Source organism: Eleutherodactylus coqui, chromosome 4 (assembly GCF_035609145.1).
Source record: "Eleutherodactylus coqui strain aEleCoq1 chromosome 4, aEleCoq1.hap1, whole genome shotgun sequence".
In the NCBI taxonomy this organism is placed as follows: domain Eukaryota; kingdom Metazoa; phylum Chordata; class Amphibia; order Anura; family Eleutherodactylidae; genus Eleutherodactylus; species Eleutherodactylus coqui.
The window spans coordinates 61,863,665-61,888,199 of NC_089840.1; the positions used below are offsets into that span (position 1 = coordinate 61,863,665).

Genomic DNA, 24,535 nt, shown 5'->3' on the forward strand with positions numbered 1-24,535 from the left:
TAATGATGCTCAGGCTGATTTATCTCGAAAAGACCATTTCTGGAGGTTTTGCTGTTCTAGGAGTGATGAGGGACACTACATAAAATGTCCTCTAAATGATGAAAGCAGATATGTATGGATGATGAAGAAAAATCCCAATCACAGCGATGCCATCATTATCCTCATGCTCATTACTTCATATTTTAGAAGTCAAAGTAAACTGTACACACTCGTGCTAATTTCATTTTTTTTTTTTTTATTTAACTCCACACAATTGATAAAAAAGCTGCAGCTCAAGCACATCCATAGTATGGATATATATAACCCCTTTCCTACCCCCAAATTCATGTGAGATAGACCATCCACCAGGGACACATACGGCTTGTGATTTTCTAAGGGCAGGGCCATTTCTGCAAAATCTGCAGTGTAACGATTATTTTTACCTTATTAGCATGTTGAGGGTGCAAAACAAACAAACAAAATTTTAAAAAACACTGAAAAAAAAATTTACAAAAAATTCCACCAAATCTGGATTTAACAGTTCTGATTCATAAAATATTACATAGCAGAAATAAACAAACAGAGGCCCTTCATGTTTAATATTAAAGAGGAATCACATACTGAAAAGGACAATTGAATAAAAGTTTTTTTTTTTTTTTTTTTTTTTCATAAAGCAAAAATTGTACTTTTTATTGCACGGTTTACTAAAGTAGAATGGTCAATTGAAAAAAAAAATGAAGACAAATTCAATATACTGGAGGTCAGACCACAAAGGGTTATTTTCATTATATAAGTGCCCCATCGTACTCAAAGGGCACGTCTCACCCAAACACGAAGTGATGTCACATGGTGCTAGTTTGACAAAAAGAGGAATTTTTCTTAAAGCTAACTCCACTCAAAATGTGGAAATCAAGAGTCGAGCGCAGTTAAGAAAAAATCTTCTATTCTTCGGAGTCATGGAAATATCCAGGAAGCTGAGATCTGTAGTACTGTTTGGAAGGTTTGGTAGTAACTACAGGTTTTACCTCATCTGTGCACTTTCCTCATCAAGTAAAATTGAGGATCTGCACCCAACATGGTATCACTCAAATCTGTCTGTGTAGAGGATTTGGGGTTCTGCCACACAAAACCAAATCTCAGACTGAAGTAAAGATTCATTGCATCAGCAGACATCTTTGAACCTACTTGGGCCTTATTCGAATCAAGCTTTCTAGGTGTGCATGCCCGACTCTTTAAAAGGGGTTGGCCATGGAGGCTAAATCCTTACCCGGACCTGCATTGTGGGAACCTCCACTTCTGGCCCCGGTTCTGACACTGGTCACATGGTATGGACCCTCTCTGCGTCTCCATCCCGTCATTGCAGAGGAATGGCTTTTTGGCTGATTTTTACAACTGAGCAAGCCCCCTTTTCCATCTCTGCATCGGTGGTGGCTTAGTTATTAAGATGACCAGAACAGCCACTCCTGCAATGAAGAAACCAGCACAGAGGACAATATGACGTGACCAGTCTAAGAACTTGGTCAGAAGTGATGGTTCTGACACAAGTCGGGGTAAGGATTTTGCCACCATGGTTTATCAGAGCGCGTTGCCAAGTAAAGAGGGTATTTAAGGACTTTTCCACAAAAGAGAGCTTAGTCACCTATCCAAAAGAATGGGGGTCCAGTGTGTCCCCATAGGAATGGAGTGATCCCACTGACATGGAAAAAAGTGGTAGCGCACATGTGTGACCACAGCTTCATTCAGGGACACTTGGGAGTCCCACTCTTGTGATTAGCGAGAGTCCTAGTGATCAGAACCCCATTAAATCAGATACTTATCACCTATCTTATGGATAGCTGATAAGTTCTTTTCATGGTAGAACCCCCTGAAGTGCAAGTCTCCTGCAAATAGCACCCAAGATCTTAGCTTCCTAGACTCCGGACACAGTAACGTACGTGGGAGATTGGAAGGCTGTGCTTAAAGGGGTTGTCCCATATCTAGCTGTTTAGCTGCAAGAAGCAGACAGCTCAGTAATCTGAGTAGTGGCCTGGCTTGGTACTGCAGGCTGAGTTCTAACGAAATGAACGTGACTCAGCCTGCAGTACATCGATACGTCTGCTTCCTGCAGCAAAACAGCTAGGTGTGGGACAACCCCTTTTAGCGCATCAGAATTTTCAGGTTTTTAATGGAGTTAGATCTAAAGCTCCAGCACATGCAGGAGATTAAAAAACTGCAACTGCAAGATTTCATTGTGTATATAAGGGTGGCAGCAGCCTCCCTGTTCTTAATAGGCAACTGCAGCACTAAAAGTGATAATTTCACGTTAGACTGTAGCAAGTAATACGCAACATCCAGCCAATGATAACTGTTCATGCTGCAAGACTTGCATGTAGAAAAGTTGCATCTTTAAATTGACGGCAGATCAGCAAAAAAGGTGAATTTTACACCTACTTACAATTCGTTTTGGCCAAAATGGTTGTACATTTGTTGGTATTAAGTCTTGAAATACCAATTTAATAGCTTTGTGCGAGCCCCGTGGCAAGCTAGGAGCTTAATACTGTGTATTAGATAACATCTGGTTAAGCCTTGGCTTAGAGGACGTCAGCCACTGTCAGATACCTATATATTGCAGCATGCCTCTGTTCAATGTCCACATTCTGAACTATGACCCCCAGCAGAGCCAGCCCGAGTGATCAGTTACATTATACCTGCTGTCTTTTCTCTTCACTCAAACCACGATAGCAACTATATATACATAATAAACATATGTAAATAAAAAGATACAGGGTGATCACTTTGAGGGGTCTAGGAAGCATTGCAAAGTGGTCTCCCATACTAAAGGAGGGCAGAAAAAGGCACCGTTCAGCTGGGAGCCCCCATCATGATCATCCCGGACTGCATACTCTCCTAATAGTTACATGTACAGAGAGAGTGGAGACCATCGGACAATGAAAAATCCCAGCTATCGAAAATCCACTCTTCCACCAAGGGGTGAAAAAAGATGCAGAAAACAGTACATGAAAATAATAATTTATCTGATTCTCTTCTCCATTTCCACCAACCATCAACAAGTAAAGTAAAAGACAATCCAATGAAAGCACCCTGCAACTTTAACCGCAGAAATGAGCCCATTCAGTAAAGTTGTCAGGTGGTGGACAGGAATGGGGTGTCTCCTAAAGTTTGTATTGAGATGCATGTCATTCTTCTCAGGATAGAAGCCAGCGCACACAGTTCCAAGGACACGTGTAGAAATCACATTTCTCAGTCCATGGAAATGGCAATATTCTCCCATTCCTATAGGTGGCACTGTTCACATCATCTTAATTAGGACAAGGGTTCAGAGGATTTGGTTTCTGTGTCGCTGTCGCTCAGGTAGCTCTGTGACGAATGTTTCGATCGGTATGTGCTTTCATAGTTATCTTGCTCATCATCATCTCGGTCATATCTTAATGATTTCCTATAGGTTGGGGGGCTAAAAGAAAAAGAAAGGCATTGTCAATTAGCGACACCAAAAAAGGATTTAGTTAGGTTAGATGTATATGAAAATCTGAGCAGGCAGTCACTTAGTTTCCACACACAAAGTATTTTCCATCTAGTAGCTGTCCCTTTTCAGGCGTCATACATGCCAAGTGCAGGGTGGTCACTCGTAGTTATAATGGTACATCAATCACTACTATAAGTAGATAAACCATTAACCATGTCCTATTCTAAAAATGTGATTGTAGCCATTTTATGAAATATTTTTTTTAGTGTAGGCAAACGTAAGAACTTGCAGTTGCAAGAAAAAGTAAGCAAGTAAACTCTTTGGCATTACCTGTATTTTTGCACCGATTGCTAAGAAAAAGTGTGATTTCGAGCAACTATCGGCCTGTGTACACATGGCAGCAGAGAGGGCACTGAGCGAGCAGTAGACAGCACATGGCAACAGGGCACTTAGTTGTCACTAGTCGTTCCTTTTTAGCCCACTGAAAAGGTATGATTGCTGAGCGGCTTCTTGCTCAGTGTAAACAGGAGTCTACAGTTTACAGTGAATGGAGGTGAGCAGGCTGGAAATATCCCTGGTCCGCTCTGCCTCCATTCCCCTTACTGAATATCGCTCCTGTGTAAAACACAGGAGCAATAGTTGATAGATCATTATAGAGGGGCCTTTATAAAAAAAATGCAGAAATTCTGGTAATTTCAAAGAGTTTACTTATTTTTCCTTGCACCTGTACTTTGGGGAAAATCCAGTCAGCATGATCTTCTGATATGCTCTAGATAACATGCAAGATAATCACACTGACTGTGGACAGATATGCACATCTGTATGTATCGGAATCTCTATGCTTGTCTATAATGTACTTTATTTCCACTGTGAAAATTAATAAAATATTTGTTTAAAAAAAAAAAAAAGATAATCACACTGTTGCTGCACAAAGGGTCACGGTGTCTGTGCCACGTGTTCAGGTGCATGTGTGGGTCCAGCGTGACGTCAAGGCATTAGCACCGGACAACGAGATGCGCCTGCTGGCAAATGTGTGGTCATTTGTCGCTGGACACTGAAGGAATAACATTGGCATTTCCCCTCTCCCCCATATCCCATCTAGGTACATGCAGAGAATTTTCTAAGGTTCCTATCACGGGGGTCATCCTTTTCTGGGCTGGTGCTCCACCTTTAGGCAGGTTCAACCACTGTAAGATCAGGGGTAGACCCTTGCCCTTCCATGTGTTCAAAAACGCATACTTCTTTGTTACTTTTTGGGGGCATCTCACATCTCCCAGCCATTTCCCATCCTTTGTCATGGTATCGGTTTAAGACTGGTCAGATGTGACACAGAAATTCCGATAACTAGAGTTTAAAGGGTTTCTATACATCTACTGTAGGACAAGATGCATCTACCGTATGTTAGAAGATCATTTTGACCGAACTTCCCCTTTAACCTTCTATATGCTTGGTTCATAATATTGGTTCTAGTAGAACTAATTGGTTTCTACCGATAACCCAACTGTTGTGTCTGTCCATCAAGAAACGTCTTCCCGTGTTTTGAATTGGAGAAGTGTCTGATGTCACACAATTGTATTAGTAGGCTTTAGTGCTAATTCCACCTCTTCTACAAACTTGGCACTTCGGTTTTCTCTTTACAAACAGCTCATTCTTTTTAAAGAACAGAGACAGAGTTATATTGTGTAATAAACAAGGAAAGAAAAAAATACGCACAAAAACAAAACTGACTCAATAAAAGGGAGGGTGAGACAAGATCAGCCAGGCTACTGTTCCAACCAGTCACTAGAAACACAAGTATCACAGCTACAGTAAGGCCGAATGCGGGATCCGGCAGCGGAATCCGAACTGGTGCTCGGCCGGTGACCCCTGTGGACCCCTGCGTACCTGTCCGGATTTATTCTCACTTGTGCTGCGGATGTGTCAATACAATTAGAGTACCCGTACACAGTGTGGATCTCCGTGTCAATCACAGGCAGGTCTCTTCTGATTGACGAAGGTGCTAGCCAGCAATCAGCGGAGATCATTCTCTCCAAGAGTGTCTTACTTAATTAAGTGACAAGTATTAAAAGGGGTTTTCTGGACAAATACCATCGATGACCTATTCTCAGGATAGGTCAGCAATAGTAACCCGCCGGGGATCCACCGCTCAGGATCCCCAGCAATTAGCTGATCATCCAGTCCACTGGCAATGCAGCAGGGCCGGACATTGATATCGGGGTCGGAGCAGGAAGTCTCAAAAGGCAGCTTCGCGCCACTGAAATGAGTGGGAACAGAGCCACCTCTGAGAATTCCTGTTCCAACCCCAGTGCAGAGCCAGAAGTGTAACAGGCGACTTCAATCCCATTGATCTAATTGGGAATGAAGCTGCCTCTTTGACTTCCAGCTCCGACCCCGACGACAACGTCCGGCCCAGTCCAAGCAGCAGATCCCCGGCGATCAACTATTGATAACTTACCCTGAGGATAGGTTATCTATAGTATTTGCCTAGAAAACCTTTAAAGGACATATCTCATGCTGTAAATGTATGCCGTTTGCATTTTTGTCTCCTGACAGAAAATTAAGATCCCACAGCGGGAGACCTAGCAGACATTCGTCGCTACTGTTGCCTCAGTAACCATATGATCTTGAAGCTTCTGTAAGCAAACCGTTGGGCATTGTATGGTTGCTCCTGCATAAATACCACCCTATCTGCCAGCTACATCTACCATAGTGAAATTTAAAACGGATTGCAGACGTGAATGCCAGAAACATCGGAGGAATACTTTAAGGATCCCAGTTTTTGATCCGCTAATTCTATTTTGCCACTATATGATTCCAACCTCCCCCTCCTTCCCTTCGTACGTGGGGTGCAGGGTGTGCACCTATCTGCAATCCATCAAACAAAGCCCAGAGAATATTCTATCACTTTTTAAATGACCGATTTTCACTGCATTTGAAGCGAGGTTTCCTGTGCCCTGGCAAGCACATAGTTAAAGCACCAAGTGACACATTAATCCTAATGAATACCACCATCACCATTTATTAAAGAGGTCTGCAGATCCTGTGAAACTGCACAATGCGGAAGGAGAAACAGCATCATTAAGTACTGATAGCTACCATTCAATCATCATGCGGCTGTGGACATTAATCCATTTAATAGATGCAAACTACCTTCTTCCACTAATTAATACATTAACCATGGCAGTGTGCAGAGAGTCTTACTTCCTCCCACCAGCTTTTAGCTCCGGCTCACATATGCACCATATAACATATGCATATAATAAATACTTGGCATACAATGTTTCCATCACTGGCAACGTAAATGCAGATCGAAGCGGGAGAAAATCTGCAGGGAGAGGTTCCAATCAGAAAGCTGGAAGTTCCATTTAGTAATTGCTTATATCTGTACCCACGTCCCGTCCCTCCTTATATTCTTGATTTTCTACCCCTATGAATCTTTATTCGGCTCCAAAATGTGCCCTCCAGGCAGAAACAAATTGCAGTTGAAGTTGTGCAAATTGCAGGCACGCTGGAGTATTAATCCAGATCAATGAGCGGAGGGAGATTGAAAAACAAAGGATCTGTCAGGGAATTTGCTGCTGCCCTGCGAGGATTCTCCTAACTAAACAAATAAATGAGCGTGCACAGCCTGGCAGCCGCGGCGCTCTGCTTGCAGGTGGAGGGCAACAAAGTACATGCTAGATGTCTGACAACTACCGTCCGCAGGCTAGAAGATGTATAATGTGCAATGCCACCGGACCACCTATTGTACAAAGACCTAGAATGTGAGCGGTTGACATAACGTAACGCAATAACAGAAGAGAAAAGGCGCAGTGCAAGATGAAACGTCGCACGGGTGTGAACAATAAGGCCCAATGTCCACGGGCGGATTTGATGAATTCGCACGGGTCGCTCATGCGGATGATCCGCAATTCAAAGTGCCCATAGGGAAGCATTGGCATCCGTAACTGAATTTAAGCATGCGGATTTGATTTGCAGACCGTATGGTCCAGAGAACAAATCGCAGCATGCTCCATTTCAGTGCAGATTGCATGCAGACGGGCTCAATAGAAATTAATGGGTGCGGACGATCTGCAATGCATCCGCAAATACAATTGTGGATGCACTGCGGATTTGAAGGTTAAAATCAATTAAGAAGGTGGGGAAAAGGCTGGGAGGTGGGCTCGCAGATTTTTTTCCACGCGGATGATCCGCAGTGCATCCACGTGAAAAAAGCATTACATCCGCAATCTCCCACTATGCAAATCCGCGTGCGGAATCCGATGTGTCCATGGACATGGGGGCTAAAGGATCTGCACTTGAAGTACCGCCCAGGTCTCCTTTTCTACATAACATAATAAGTGATCATTTAAATCAATAAAAACCCTCTTTTACCTGTTTTTCGCAATTTCTTTTTTCACTTTCAACGTGACTGATCATATTTAAAAAAGTAAAAACATCCTTGAAATGACCACTCATGTGATTGTTTAAAATGCATTATGTAGCTAGTCCTCCGGGATATATAAGTGAGCTAGTGTTACCTTGGTTAGTTATTTTGCTGCTGTCGGTTTCCTCAAAGGGTCATGTGATCTCAATTCTGACAGCTTAGATCTACTTAGGTTTGTGTTCTCAAATCAAGTCACTTTCTCAGTCTGTGTGTTGCTGCTGTTACATGCACCTACCACAGAAACTGCTTGGACACAGTGTTAGTGATGATGATTAGAGGTTCCTGTCACACAGTTATAATAGAGGAGATCACAGTTCAACCTCCTGGCTCTGTACTTCTTAATCTATAGCTTATTTAGGCAACTATAGGAGCTAGGATGATTAATATGTCCTTCCAGCAGGCAAAAATGGTATAGCTTCAGCTAATGCTGATGCATCATGGGATAGATGTGAAACTAAGTAAAAAATCTCAACCTCAAAATGGTGGCTGACCGGAGGCTGGACTGCAGGGAAGCAGCTGGAATACACAGAGGAGAGCTCCAGGCAATCAGTTGAGGGCGGGGGGTGAAGGGTGGGATAATGTGTTTTCTGTAGTGGCCTTTGAATATTTCAGTGGCACACTGCCCACTGGAGCGGACACAATTAGCCAATGCTCCCAGTTTGCCGCATTCACTTTTCAGCTTTGCTATGTATCAGAGACAGAATCAGCTGGAGATTTAATGACCCCTCCGTTATACTGCTGGAGATTCAAAGGTGCTTTTAGACGATTATCGTTCAAAGTAGCGAAAGTGAATGCTAATCGTTCCGTCTAAATGTGAGCCAACGCCGAACAAGAATTGTTCACTTTTCATTCGTCATTCATTTTATGCAGGCATAAAAATAATTGTTGGCTCATTCACTTATTGTTTGGTTTAAACAGCGATCATTCAGTCCCTCTCATTCACCTATACAGGGACTCAACGATTCTCGTTTAAACAAGCCAACGATGCATTTGCCTGTCTGAACAGACTGCACGAGCGAGTTAGTAGTGATGTCACTCAATCGTTCAAACTAGAATCTAAAAGGACTAGAGATGAGCGAGCATACTCGCTAAGGACAATTGCTCGATCGATCATTGTCCTTAGCGAGTACCTGCCCGCTTGGAAGAAAAGGTTCGGCTGCCGGCGCGGGTGAGAGGTGAGTTGCGGCAGTGAGCAGGGGGAAGCGGGGGGGAAAGAGGGAGAGAGATATCTCCCCTCCGTTCCTCCCCACTCTCCCCCACTGCTCCCTGCCCGCCGCCAGCAGCCGAATCTTTGCTCCCGAGCGGGCAGGTACTCGCTAAGGGCAATGCTCGCTCAAGTAATTGCCCTTAGCGAGTATGCTCGCTCATCTCTAAAAAGGACCCTTAGTAAGGAGACATGGCAACACTGTACACACAGATAAGCGTCTCTGGCAGACGGGGGTTGTACTTTATCTGGAGACAGTATTGGTCTACGGACACTTTTTTTGTCCACTGAAGGCTTTAAACGCCTTTGGAGCATTTTTTTAAACTTAAGAGTTCCCCACGTTTTAGAATAAGCTGCAGTGTGTGTACATGGAGGAACAACACTATTTCTGCCCAGTATATGACTTTTATCGTGCATGTATCACCCCCCCACCCCCCCCCCTGCAGGCTGTATATGCAATTCTCAATTCTCCCTGAGCTAGTTGGAGGAGTCTAGCTGTTAGAAGGTCTTCTATACATTGTGCACAGAGAATTTCAGATCCTCCTACCTAAATAAGTGTAACACACAAATAAATAGCATAATAGAAGACACATTAGTAATGAGCAGTGTAGATGTGATTACAGTAGCTATAACACTATAAACAATAACTATTAGCTGCCGTGTCTGTTCAGTGTCTCTCTACTTCCTCCTCCTACGGGTTGACACTAACACTTGACAACAAGCAGTGCACAGCCAATTAGAAAGGAGAGCCCTAGTGGCCAATACTTTAGAGTGATTTTAAAGCACAGAAATGTCATGTAGGTAAATAAAGTGACTTGTACTACTGCTAGGTATCACAATGGCTATTACATAAGAGTAAGTTAGAGAATTTAAATATGAAAGGGCTTAAATATATTTTTACCTGAAAAGCATTTATACCATAGGGTTTTATTAACATTTTTTGCATCATTTGGCTTCTGCAGCCTCTAAAATCACAGTAGATAGCAAGCTACAGAATGCGGTTGTTTACAGTGTAATCAATCTGTGGGTTTGTCTGATGGCTCAGTCTCCAGACCTTCACTCTCTCTTTTGAACACACGTTACAGCTGATTTAAACAATACGCATTTCGATTTGGTCTCAAATCAGCTTAGAAGTTTACTCAGGAGAGAAGACTGGAGACTGACCGATTTCACTGTGAACAGCTTTCTGCAGCTTGATATATACTGAGATGTGTAGAACCTTCAGATGCCAAACGGTGCAAGATTTCTAATAAAACCCTATGGCAAAAATGATTTTCAGCTAAAAATGTATACATTTAAGTAAAAAAAATGCCCCCAAATATGTCCTTAACCTTTAATTGTTCATTGGAGCTACCATAAAGCACACACATCCTATTGTACTTTCTATACAGACAATACAGGAAGGAAATGTATGTCTCCTTAATATGCCTGCCGCCAGGATGATTAAAAAAAAAAAAAAAAAAGTTAAAACAAAGGCATCTCTTTCCTACACCTTAAAATCTTAAATAATGAAATGAACATTAAATACATGAAACATTACCTTCATTACCTTTCAGCCTATTCAAAACAGCAATATACTCTATACAAAACTCAGGGACTGACTCGATGGGTATTAAACGGCAAACTAATTGTAAGGCCCTTTTACACGGGCCGAAAGTCGTTTCGGGGACTGCAGGAGCGCCGTCACCACAAAGGTCGTTAGCGCTCGTACAGTGCATTCAAACTGTAAGTCCTGCCGGCGGCTCGCTGGCTTCTTGGTCAGCGCTTCCTATGGGGAGCTTTCACACAGCAAGAGAAGCCAGTGAATGCTAACGAGGTCGTTTAAATGGACAGAAGAGTCCGATTAAACAACTGCTAAGACAAGTTGGCGATCGTTTCCCTTTCACACGTAACAATTATTGATCACTTTCGGCCGTTTGAACGAATTTTGAGCGATAATCATTGCGTGTAAATGGGCCTTCGCAGTTAACACTGCAGAGTTTTTATCGAACGGACACAACGGTAAAAATAACACTTGCTCAGAATAGAAAAAGCTCATTTGAAGCAGAACTAGTGTTATATCGATGGCTAGGTATTCCAATGGGCTGAGCGGTAACACAACCGATCTACGTCTAGCTTCTTGCAGTCTTATGGAAATTGACTTGTCAAAAACAATGAGAGTCAATTATTTAGGATTAAAATAATCCATTAACTAGAAGGGGGTACAAGGCCTATAGGTCTAATAAAAGGGCTCTCAATTATTCTGTGTGGATTATCCATATTGGTAAGCATATACGAACTACAAGTCCCATAAGTTGGAGTCATAATGGAAATGTAGATGATCCGCACAGTTCTGTGAATGTAAATATCTCTCCGCTAGATAAATCCTCGCAGCCCGACTATTTATAGCCAACCCAAATATTTGCCAAGCTCCTAGACAGCAGCTAGTTTATAAGCAAGAGATATCAATTAATGTATATCATAAAGGTCGACGTTTCATTAGTATACTTAACATACATTAATTATATATCTTAATTAGAAGTGAAAGGAGCCAAATTGTATCTACCTGCTCGCGGCAATGCATACAAAATCCAGCACAGAGAGAGATGCTTGCCCTAAACTTTACCGCATATCTGGGTGTTACTTGGTACTGCTCACCCCCGTTCCCTGCATTAGGTGTAATTAGCAGAAACTTTTTAGTTAGTTTCTCTTGGGCACCTTATCGCCTTATTCAATCAGAAGCTCCATGGGACAAAATCTTGCCATAATTTTGACATGCTGACAATTCTACATGTGTGCATAATTTGACTAATTGTGAATAGTTACAAAAGTTGATATAAATGTGTCCCCCTTGGCCTCATGCAATGGCAGAGCTATGCAGGAGGCTGTATGAAGTCTTTGCAGCTCCGTAGAAGGCAGCTGTAGGGACTTCATGGGCTACTTTATGGTGCACCACTTGGCACAGAATAATGAGGCTTTTAGTGTCTCTTATTGGTACTGTGGATACGTTTTCTGACCCAAAGTGTGTATTTTGGAATTGGACTCCATCCACTGTAGCAAATCTATCCCAAAGTCTTAAAAAGTGGTTTTCTGGGAATTTGCCATGGATTCCTCAGGATGGGTCTTAAATAGCTGCTCGATGTGGTCCACCGCTTGGGATCTCCGCTGATCAGCCGATCCTCGGACCCGCTGTCAGTGCAGCAGAGCCGGATGTTCGCATTGGGGTTGGAGCTATAAGTGTAGTAGAAGTCATCACTCCAATTAAAATCATTGGGAGCAATGTCTTCTATTACACTGTTGGTTTCGACCGCAATGAGGAGCCGGAAATGTAATGGAAGGCTCTGCTCCCATTAAATCTATGCGTGCAATGCCTTCTGTTACACATCTAGCTCCAACCTGCGATGCGGACCTCTGGCTTGACTGCAGACAGTGGACAGAAGGATCAGCTAATCACCAGGGATCGCGAGTGGCAGACCCCCATCAACCAACTATTGGTGACCTACCATGAAGATGGGCATTTAATAGTAAATTCACAAAAAACTCCTTTAACCACAAAGTAGTAGGAAAGTTATTTGTGATACCAGATGAAATTTTACACAAAAGTCAATGACATTATGATGAATTATACACCATATTGCCTTAAAAATCTACCATCTCTTATCAAAATTGATACGTTGAAAAACATAGTTGGAAGTTGACTTAAAGGGGTTGTCTCGCGAAACAACCCCTTTAAAACAGCTTTTATACAGTGTATTTTTCAGAAACTGGAAGAATTGGGCGAGTTCAGTGATCTAGCATCGTGCCATGTAATCGTATGGACAAGCACAACATCTGATCAGTCATGGCCCCTCATGCCTTCCACCATACAGTTCTATAACTGTATGTAATGTACCAACACAGTACAGTTATAGCTCAGAGGGTTTGCTTTTTTTGTTCTGCATGATACTAGGGGAATCTGACTATTTGGTTCATTTAGCATGTCTTCCTTTTGCACATTAGGGATATGAGCAACAGTTTGTATGGAAATACAAAGATGATTTCAAAATATCTTAAAAACGAAGAAAAAATTTTGAGAAATGGCAACATCCTCACTTTCTGAATGTAAAGGGTTACTCAGTGAAGTCTTAGATTGCCGCATCGAGACCATGGATAATAAAACAGGCGACAAGAACTGAAAACTGTTCCTGCTGTGCCGATTAATTTTCAGTCTGTTCACTCAGTAGCTTCCTTGATAGAAAGAGCTGCGCAATGCTTAGCAAAAGTGGTATTTTTAACAAATATGTATAAAGAGCTATTTGCATATCTGTGGATCGCCAAAGTCTGTTATTTCAGCAGTGGAAGGATTAAGGTCACTCATGTGGGGTGTAGTAGCTGCGCAGATTAGCAGAACGGTCTAGAACATGACAGTGCTTGTAATTCATGTGCCAACCCTGGAAATCATGCAGAATATATACGGTCACCTTCATCTACTCTGCAAATCTCTAGGGAAGTTGTTAAGGATATTGGTATAGCAGCACCAGTATACTCTTTAAAGGTGTTAAACTTAAATTTGGGTAAGCCTATGACAGACGTTTCACTGGCATAATCATGTAAGTTGTTCTAATGTGCCCAAAAATGTAGTTTAACCCATTAGGCTGCCTGTTCACGGGCGTTGCGGTATCCCGCGGCAGAGATCTGCCGCTGGATACCGCCACCCAGGGGCAGGAAACCTGCAGACGGATCTCTGTTGTCAGCCTATCTGACAGATAGGCTGACCGCAGAGAATCACGGTAAATTTGCATCATGCAATCGCAATGATTCTCCGCTCGTGGACAAGGGGGGGGGGGAAGCGCTCTCCATAGCAACGCTATGGAGAGCTTTCACTGCGTTCCCCGCGGCTGGTAGATCGCCGTGGAGAATGCAATGAAAACCCGCCCGTGGACAGGCAGCCTTAAGGTTCAGGCACGGTAAATATACCGGGCTTGGTCCTGGGCTTAAAGCCCCGCCGATAGTAAAATTACGGCGGGGATTCAAGCCTCCTGCTCGGCAATCAATCAGAGGCAGGACGGACTGTCAGTTGTTAGTGACAGGTGATAACCAGGAGGAGAAGGCAGGAGGGGTTTTCAACCCTTTCTGCTTTCTCTTTCCCCTCAATGAGTGCTGCGTACAAGAAAGTGAAAGTGTAACTTCCACTGCGGGAGCCCGGGGGTCACGTGACCGCCGGGATTCGCTACTACAGCAGAGCTGCAGGGTCATACTAGACCCTGGCAGCTATGCAGGTGACTAATGTCACCACAGGGGTTGCTTTCCCCTGTAACTAGGGCTCCTATGGACGCCCCAGCTACAGTGGGAAAGTGTCAAATAAAAAAAATAAAAAATACATATGAATATCCCCCAGAGGTCTTATATGATGTCATTGGGGACATAGATGGTAAAAAACATAATTACATAAATAAGTAAATAAAAATTACATAATGAAATATAAACATAAGAAAGAAAATAACCCAAAACCGACGCCAACCAAAACAGTCGCTATAAGCGCCCTGTAATTCAAAACCATACATATTATACATCAGAACGTCCGAAACAAATAGAGGAACCTGTTCCCATAGTATATTTATGCTAAAATAAAGTAATAAAAAAATAACTATAAATGTTAATTTTTATTTTTTTAGCTTTTTACCCCCAATAAAACTAAAAAAGTCAGTGAAAAAGATATTAAAAAAATAAATAAATAAAAAAGCCCTATATGTCACGAGAAAAAAATGCAGCAAAAACAATTTTGGTAGCTAAAGGAAAATAAAATAGGGCAGTTAAACCACCACATGGGTAAAATCCCTAAAAAGTGTCTGGTCCTTAAGGTCCAAGCAGCCTGGTCCTTAAAGGGTTAATACAATGGATGAACTAACTAGGATAACTGGTGCAGTGTCTTTAGGTGACTGTACCTTTTAAGGAGAAATTAATCCGTGTCGATTAGGTGTTGCACTGACTACACAGATTTTCCCTTTGTGGGAAAACGCAAATATGACCTTTTGTATGTACTTGAGAACTGTAACTGAACTAGTTGGAGGCATTTCCAGTTATATAAATGTAATACACTTACATGTATTTGTTACAAAAATTAGACTAATGAAGTTACTTGTATCAGTGCGAAAATATTCCAAAATGCGTTCTTCATTCACGAGTCCTAACCGTCTAGTGGATCACCAGTTTACCATTCCTGATATCTCCTGCCAACAACATGCAATGAATTTTCTGTTTTTTAAATAAACAACATAATCCCAAATATAAGAGGTGACACTCACTTTGTTAACAAAACTAGTCCTCAAAACACCACAAATTTAAGTTAAGTTAGTAATCCACTCCGTGCAGGACATGCTATGGTAGGGTCACTCACAAGCAAACACCTACTGCCTTAATCACTTTCTGGCCGGTATAAATATTTCATCATCAGACTGTCAACTTGTTTCTTTCTTTTCTTATCTTCTTTTTTGGATAGTTTACCGCTTTTCCCATCTTTTATTTCCTCTGGGTCTTCTTCATCTTCTAAGTCCTTACTTTTCGGCCCCTTTTTCACGCTGCCTCCACTACGGTAAGAGGCTGAAGAAGAATCAGATTCTGAAGATGAAGAGGATGAAGATGATTCCGCTTGCTTCTTCTTGGATTTCTTCTTGGACTTCTTAGAATGTTTTTTAGAACTCTTCTTTTTCCGTTCCTCCTCGGAGTTAGAATCAGAACTACTCTTCCTAACTCTACTTCGTCTGCTGGAAGCTCTAGAGAAGTCTACAGCAGACGCTGACCTTTTGATACCAGAAGACTCTCCTTTTTCTGTATGTGAACTTTTCACACTTCTGACACTTTTTGAGTCAATGTCATCCTCCGAATCAGGATCAAGACTCTTCCTCTTAAACTTTATAGGCTTATAGCTCAGAACCTCATTGATTGCAGCCTCAAGGTCTGGATCTAAGTAGTTGCGGTGTGATACAGGCTGAACACTTCTACTTTCTAGTTCATCGTCCTCTGCTCCTGGTGTTCTAGCCTGGGGTGGTACTGAAAAACTACGTCCTGATGAGTGCTGACTATACATAGACCGGGAATCACTAAAACCAATGCTAACAGAATCATCAAAATCATCTAGTGTGCTTCTGCCCATAGACAAACGAGTGTCAGAGCGGTTTCCTAGCTTTGGACTTTCTAATCCAAAGTCTGAACGCCTGCTCAGTGAAGGACTTACGGCCGACAAGCCATTACGTGGTTCATCTAATTTAGAGGTGCTACGTCTTAGACTAGATGGACTAGTAATCCCAAAACTGAGCGATGATTTTGTTTCATCTTCATCTTCTAAACCCCGCCTGTTCGAAAGGCGACTGGATACTGTAGACACTTTATCAAACTCTGGGCTTGCTACGGACCACCGCTTGTCAAGTCCCTTTCTTGCTCGACTAGATGCTTCTGTAAATGCTTGAGACACCAATGATGCCCGGTCATCCAAGTCTTCACTACCTTGAGATTTTCTCCAAGATGTAACAGACACTGTATCATCAAGAGAATTTCCTGACGGATCTTTCTGAACCTTTCGAAACGACCTATCGGGGGACTCCGATCTATCTTTTAGAGTGGAAAACAATGAATCCACATCACCTTTACCACCTATAGAATCCTTAATGTTTGCCCTTTTTCTATAACTGAGAGAACTCATTACAGACACTGGCCTTTCATCCACCTCTTTGACTTGTTTGACAGGTTTTAGTTCTTTTCCTTCCTTCATTTCTGTACTCTGGCTAGGTCTTTAGTTGTGTGAATGTGTGGAAGTTTGATGTATAAAAATGGCATGAAAGCAAAGAAGAAGACAGAAACCGTTAAACAGTAAGAAAGAAATATAAACAAGGAGGAAAATATATGCACAGAACATGGGCATGAAGAAAAACACAAAAATGGTGAAATTAAAGCAGACAAGGTAAAACTGTACAGGATATTCCCGAAATGAAGAAAACGCTGTGCACAACCTGCCAACACACATGTGAAACAGAATGGGAAGAAAAATCCTGTAAACTAAATAACCCAAGAACACATCCCTGGCTCCACAAAATGAATACTTTACCTGGACGACCCAGTGATGAGGTGTGATGTGAATACAAGGAAGCGGCTCAATCCTCCGGCATGGCTCCCTGATTAAATTATTTATTTGGCTAGATAATGAAATTAAGAGATCATAATCTCTGCCTGATTTTAACACTGTGCCAAGAAAAATGAGTTTGGGGACATTGTTGTTTGAGCTTCAGTGCTGTGGCCCGTTGCTAATTGCTTAGAAATGACTAATGTGTAGAGTGATTCAAGCTGGCTAGAGAGTACCCCAAGTTATAAATTGTGATTGGTTTTGTGCTTAATGACGCACACTATTTGTTGATGACCCTCAGCAGAGGGATACAAACTGAAATAAACATGCTTCTTGAAGAAGTCTTCTGCGTTTATTGTCTGCTTGGCAAGTGAAATATACAATTACCACTGCAGTGTTTTGCCACAATGCAGAGCTGGAAACAATAAATAATTCTCTTTATCAGGACGAACTTCTTGTATATTTGCAACTAAGCGCAATAATAGCGTGGTAGCTCGTTAGCCAGAAAAATACAGAAGCATTACGGAGGGGATGCCTTTGTTGGCCGACAAGAAAAATCATACATGCGAGCTTTTGAGGCTACATATGGCGTCTTTAATCTGAGCTAGCCTGATGATGAAGTCTTAAGCCGGCTATACATACAGAATCCCGCAGCAGAATCCAGCCCTGGCAGCAGCAACGTCCGCGCGTACTTGCCTTTCTTTATCTTATTCTGTACTGCGGATGGTCCGCAAAGCTCGCTGTCGGACATAGGCAGTAGATTTTTTTTTAAACTCCTGCTTTTCCCACATCATCGCCTAGTGATGATGCAGAATCCGCAACCTTTCCGGAATTGTCCATTGTGGAATGGCCATGGGTCGGACGGCTTCCGTTGACGTCAATGGAAACAGTCTGTGTGAAAGCTACTCAAAAATAGAGCAAGCTGCGATTTTTCCTCCGCGAGCAGAAACTGCAACTGGTTTCTGTTCGTGTGCAAGAAGAATGGCTTTTCCATAGAATGCTATGCACGGTATTTGCTGCGGAACCCGAAGGCGGATACCCGCCCCGGATTTCGCAATGCAAATCCACCCATGTGCAGGCGGCCTTAAAGTAGCCTTTTAAAGTCTGCATATATAATATTTTCTGGTTAGCCAATAAAGGTATCACGTCTATAATACTTTTGTCTTTATACAAGCGTATTTAACATCACACAACTAAGACTATATGCAGATACATACAAATACACAGTAGTTGATTTTCAATGCATAATATTCTAACAGACCCTTGCAAATTAACATTTAGGAGGAGGTCCAACCATTCAGACATTGATGCACATTTACTTAGACTGGCATTTCATATGCCGGTCTAGCAAACTGTGCGCCCAGCAACGGGCAATAAATGTATTAAGAGGCGTAAACGTCTTAATACTATATGTTTCATCAGGCAGTATCTCCGGGCACCAGATGGGAACCCACATCAGCTATGAACTGGAGTACGTTTCTAGTATAAATGTATGCCAGTTCTGGTGTCTATTATAGTAAATGTGACAAGCTGCACATGGGCATGCCCCAGCCCACTTTTCTAAAATACATTTGTGAAGTCCGGCATAAATCTCCCTTCTCCCCTGTCAAAAAAAATTGTAATTTGGCTGTAGGGTCCAGAAAACTAGTGTAGAGGACATAATCGATATGTCCCATTGTTTCTTAAAGATGGAAGATCCCAAAATGATGACTTTTATTTCTTACTTATTTTATACTTCTAGGCTTTACAATGTACATCATTCCATAGTAGGTGCAATGGGGATAACCCAATAACTGCTCTTCAAAGTTCACATTTAACGAGATAAAGCTTAAAGTCAAGCTGCACCTCCGAATAACATTGACGTCATAGTAAGTACCATTTACCATTGTTAGAATACAGTTTTATTGTCCTTCTTATGTTTTCACTTACTTCGTTTCTTTTGTGTTTTTTTATAACTCTATGCAGTATAGAAGAATTATGAAAGCTGTCCACAAGCAGGCTAGCTACTGCTAATGGATTCCATTTTACTCCTATTTATTGTATTCTAATTAATGCTTGCATACTTGAATCCAGTAAATCCTTCAGTTCAGCTCATTAACATATGAACATATGAATAGCCTAGCTAGCATATGAATACACCTAATACTGGAGTGGATATTCATATGTTAATGAACAGTGTTGTAAATGGGTCAGTCTTGTCCAAGGCCATTCACATGAGGACATTAGTGTGCACGATTATCAAATTAGTGGCTTGAGAAATACAAATTGGCTGAACCAGCTTTATGGCAATGCTAAACGGAGGAGGCTCTATTGGAATTTTTCAGATTAATGTCTCTAGTCTGTGATGCTATGAAGGCATTATATAGGGTCCTTATATACAGAAGATTAGCGTACATAAGTCTAAATTTTGGGATGTCATTAGGGCCCTTCAGTGATGAGCTTTGGATGCAGAGCAAGTGTATATACATTCTCCCAGTGATCAGGTGGAAATTAATAAGAAAGAAGTACAGTCCCAACTTGTGGGTCACCCGAGAGGTGATGCAAAAAATAAGTGAGTTTTTAGGAAGTGGAAGATCTTTGAGGAAACGGAAGCAGGGGGTTGTTCTTCAGCTTCTATAATTAAGGGACAGGAATCATTTAATGGGATATCATTGAGATGGCCTGATAATTAATTGGTTATAAAGGAGGATCAAATTTTAGAGACAATTTGTTCTCTATTTTAAAAACCTGTATGTAAAAATGAAGGGTTAATTGTATTCAAAAATATATATTAAAAAAAAGTGCAACTCAAATGGGAACTGGTCAGCACTTCCAAGCTTATAGAACTGGTCACCATAACCAAAAAAGTTTTGTAACTGCCCCTACTTCAGTGTTGTACCAAAGGAAAGCATACTTTTAGAAATAGGATTTTAAAATGAGCTGCACCGCATGCTAAAGCTTGCCGACTGATTCCGTGGGAGGGCCGGACCATCCTTGGTGCCCCAGAGTAGGTCCCATAGCGCCTCATGTCTCTATTTCTGTGACATGGATGACTTCCATCCATGGGGCAACTGAAATTTTTTGAACCAGCACATATGCAGATCACTTGGCCCTTTTGTGGGCCAACTTGTTGCACTCAACTGCGCATGTGCGGGTCTGCAACTGCCTCTTGAATGCTACATCATCCACATCACAGAGGGCAGTGTTATGAGACATGCTCCGGGCATACGGAGACAGTCCAGCCTGGGACATTTTCAGAAGGTATGCTTCTTCAGTAACCATACCCAAGTAAGGTTTGTCCAGCTCTACTTCAGTGCTGACAGATTCCCTTTAAAGGGGTATTCCAATCACTTGCCAACACTTTATGATTGTGGTGTCTAACCTCTGGGACCACCTGATTCTCAGAATAAAAGGGCCACAGAGCTAAATCAGCAATGTTTTCCCTGCAGAATGGCATTAGGAATGACATGATCGTCTTCCTGCTCAATTTATCAGCCAGGCGGCACATCCTGGGGGTCTTCCACCAATCAGAATCAATAAAAGCTGACTCATTTAAATTAATACCCACGTTTGGAAAATAACATTTTTTGGATAAGAACTGTAAAAAGACATGTAAAATGTAACTTTAAGATCTTAAGAGAACATATACTGACCTAGAGCTCTTTAAACTGCCGTCATCTGAGTAGGCTTTGGAAGAACTTTTGTTTTTAGACAGCCAAGACTTTACTCCATCCACTCGCTCATCGAGTTCAGAGTCTGCATCAGAGTCTCCATCACTGGCAGAAAGCAAGACACCAATTAATCCATCAACAAAGAAAATTAGTCAGGTAATCAGGAGGACAGTGCATGACGTAATTTGTCTTATAGGGTTAGCCATAATATCGTTTTAAAGAGGAACACAGAAAAGTTAGCAGTAAATCAGGTATTATTATTATTATTATTTAGTTTGAAATGCCTATTTTAAGTATGAATTACAAAAACGAACGCCTCTGGTAGGGTTTGGCACTTCATTTTGTGGGTTAGGCCGGCTGCACACGAGCATGACGGGCTCCGCCGCGGAATATTTCGCGGCGAAGCCCGTCACGGCGCCCCCCAGAGACCCCATACTTACCAGCGGATCCGGCGTTTTCGCTCCCGCATGACGCTTCCCGCCCACCGCCGCCGCGCGGTAGGCGGGAAAGCGTTTTCACGCTATCTTCCGCTGTGTTACAGCGGGAGATAGCGTGAACGGACGGCTTCCATTGACTGCAATGAAAGCCGTCAGCGCATACACCCGTGGCAAATAGAGCATGCTGCGGGTGAGGACGGGAGATTTCACGGTGCGGAATTCCGCGGTGGAATTCCGCACTGTGTGCCCTGGGCTATTAGGTTCAATAGAACCTAATAGTTGCGGGCAACGCAGGAGATTTTCGCCGCAAATCACGCGGCGGAAAACCGTTCGTGGGAAGGAGGCCTTAGAGAGATTGACCAGTCTAGATCAATAAACCTTACTTTAGGTGTAAGAAGGCAATTACAAATATGAACCAAAGACATACAGATACTTCACATTCCACCAGTCATTCAGCCTAAATCAAGATAATAACTAAAGCTGTAATAATATGACGTGCATGACCAACCTAGCATATTCTACACTATACATCCCCCCTACATATTGTATTTAGTTTAATTACATTCTATGCAAGCGCACTGAAGATACTGGAAGATGCAGAATTTAACATCCAAACACCTGTTTGCCTGCCGATAGGATCTATATAGTTGTTGGCAGCACATCTCTCAATGTAGACAGGGGATGTGCTGCCGACTAGGGCGAGTTTTTGTGGTTTGAACATATCGTACGAACGATCATTCTCCCTCATTCCGTCTAAATCAGCCTGCGCAAAGGGCTATTTAAATGAGCATAACAAGCCTTTTATGGAGAAGCAGCAAATAATGCTTTTAGATTTCAGCTCTGAAGCTTGCCGAATTGTGAGTACAGCTCTAGACTTTAATACGGGCCGTAACTCAAGATCAATATATTTTGTATGGTCTTTATATTTATATATAAACAAAAGATGCACTGAGGCTGTAACCAATTTTTAAAAGATATGCAGTAACCTCGTAGGCCACATAGGGGTTAATGGTTTATACCTGATACAACTAGCAAAGCACTAGGTAACAAAAAAAAAATTTTTTTTTTGTTTCTGGGAATTTAATGCTAGTTTGTGTTGCTGAGGTCACATGTAACTGATCGAGTCCTAACTTTAGTTTTATATCAATTGAGTTGGTATTTAAGCAGTCCCTAAATCCTATGCAGCTGCATGCATCGCCCCCCAATCCTGACAGACTGCCAACAAACGTGCCATTGCGCCCATGCATCTGTTTGTTTTTGCAAGTGTGGAGCTGCCTGGTAATCTGAAAAATACTTTCTGTTGTCGGCAAGAGACAATCAGACAAGCCAAGCACCTGCATTGGTTTTGCCATGGCCTCGAGAGGTGGCAAGTATATGCTGCCCTGACGGGGTCTGATGAGTGCAGGGATCTGCTGCATAGGATTTAAGGCCAGCTCAATTGGTATAAAAACAAAGTTATGATGCAATAAAAGCACGTCATCACTTACATGTGACCTAGGCAAGACAAAACTAGCATTAAATCCTTGGAAACAAAAAATATATTTTACCTAGTGTGTGTGTGTTACTTGATTAAATGAATTGAGTTTACTGATTTTAAACAAGAAGAAGGGGGGGGGGGGGGAAATCACAGGTTTTATTGCATAATAGGAATTTTTCGAATAGATGTGTCTTTTTGGTTTGATATCTTATGTTACAAACATTTAGAAAAGTATCTAAGGGCTACAACCGGGGAACAAAAAGTGTAGCACAGAGTGTAATGCTGCACTATATAAGGGTAGGATCACAGCAGATATTGTACTTTCTACCATGTGAAAGCCCCGTGGATGTGAGGGGTTATTATGTAATAACAGCCCTGCATCAGTACAGGGAATCCCTTCATCCTGGCGGGATGAAGGGTCCCCCCCTCCGCCAGGGTATTACAGGCATTCCCCCCTTCCCCCCGTGCCAGGGCATTACAGGCACTCCCCCCCCCCCCCCCGTGCCAGGGCATTACAGGCACTCCCCCCCCCCCCCCCATGCCAGGGCATTACAGGCATTCCGCCCCCCCCCCGTGCCAGGGCATTACAGGCATTCCCCCCTCCCCCCCCCCCCCCCCGTACCAGGGCTTTAAGTCATTCCCCCCTCCCCCCCCCCCGTGCCAGGGCATTACAGGCATTCCCCCCCCCTCCCCCGTGCCAGGGCATTACAGGCATTCCCCCCCCCCTCCCCCGTGCCAGGGCATTACAGGCATCCCCCGCCCCACTGTGCCAGGGCATTACAGGCATCCCCCGCCCCATTGTGCCAGGGCATTACAGGCATCCCCCCCCCACTGTGCCAGGGCATTATAGGCATCCCCACCACTGTGCCAGGGCATTACAGGCATCCCCACCACTGTGCCAGGGCATTACAGGCATCCCCACCACTGTGCCAGGGCATTACAGGCATCCCCACCACTGTGCCAGGGCATTACAGGCATTCCCCCTCCCTCCCCCCGTGCCAGGGCATTACAGGCATTCCCCCCTCCCCCCCCCCCGTGCCAGGGCATTACAGGTATTCCCCCCCCCGTGCCAGGGCATTACAGGCATTCCCCTCTCCCCCCCCCCCCGTGCCAGGGCATTACAGGCATTCCCCTCTCCCCCCCCCCCCCGTGCCAGGGCATTACAGGCATTCCCCCCTTCTCCCCCCCCCCCCCGTGCCAGGGCATTACAGGCATTCCCCCCTTCTCCCCCCCCCCCCCCGTGCCAGGGCATTACAGGCATTCCCCCCTTCTCCCCCCCCCCCCGTGCCAGGGCATTACAGGCATTCCCCCCTTCTCCCCCCCCCCCCCGTGCCAGGGCATTACAGGCATTCCCCCCCTCCCCCCCCCCCCCCCGCCAGGGCATTACAGGCATTCCCCCCTTCTCCCCCCCCCCCGTGCCAGGGCATTACAGGCAGTCCCCTCTTTCTCCCCCCCCCCCCGTGCCGGGGCATTACAGGCATTCCCCTCTCCCCCCCCCCCCCCCCGTGCCGGGGCATTACAGGCATTCCCCTCTCCCCACCCCCGTGCCGGGGCATTACAGGCATTCCCCTCTTTCCCCCCCCCCGTGCCGGGGCATTACAGGCATTCCCCTCTTCCCCCCCCGTGCCAGGGCATTACAGGCATTCCCCTCTTCCCCCCCTTCCCCGTGCCAGGGCATTACAGGCATTCCCCCCTTCTCCCCCCCCCCCCCCCCGTGCCAGGGCATTACAGGCATTCCCCCCTTCTCCCCCCCCCCCCGTGCCAGGGCATTACAGGCATTCCCCTCTTCCCCCCCCCCCCGTGCCAGGGCATTACAGGCATTCCC

At 43.7% G+C, this 24,535-nt stretch overlaps 1 protein-coding gene across 8 annotated transcripts in view; it reads right to left on the reverse strand.

Moving 5' to 3' along the window:
* Nucleotides 1-218: 218 nt before the first annotated feature.
* The window catches only part of MYO18A (myosin XVIIIA), a 328,523-nt gene continuing 304,206 nt past the window's right edge, over nt 219-24,535 (reverse strand). For 6 of the 8 annotated variants that reach the window (XM_066599571.1, XM_066599569.1, XM_066599570.1 and 3 more), the window contains 3 exons: nt 20,779-20,901; nt 15,442-16,817; nt 3,303-3,430 (listed from right to left, as the gene is read on the reverse strand). In XM_066599571.1, the coding sequence (XP_066455668.1) occupies nt 15,446-16,817; nt 20,779-20,901 (1,495 nt within the window). In that variant the 3' untranslated portion in view covers nt 3,303-3,430; nt 15,442-15,445. Of the gene's footprint in view, nt 3,431-15,441; nt 16,818-20,778; nt 20,902-24,535 lie in introns of all 8 variants that reach the window. The other 2 variants (XM_066599575.1, XM_066599574.1) reach the window with 1 other exon arrangement.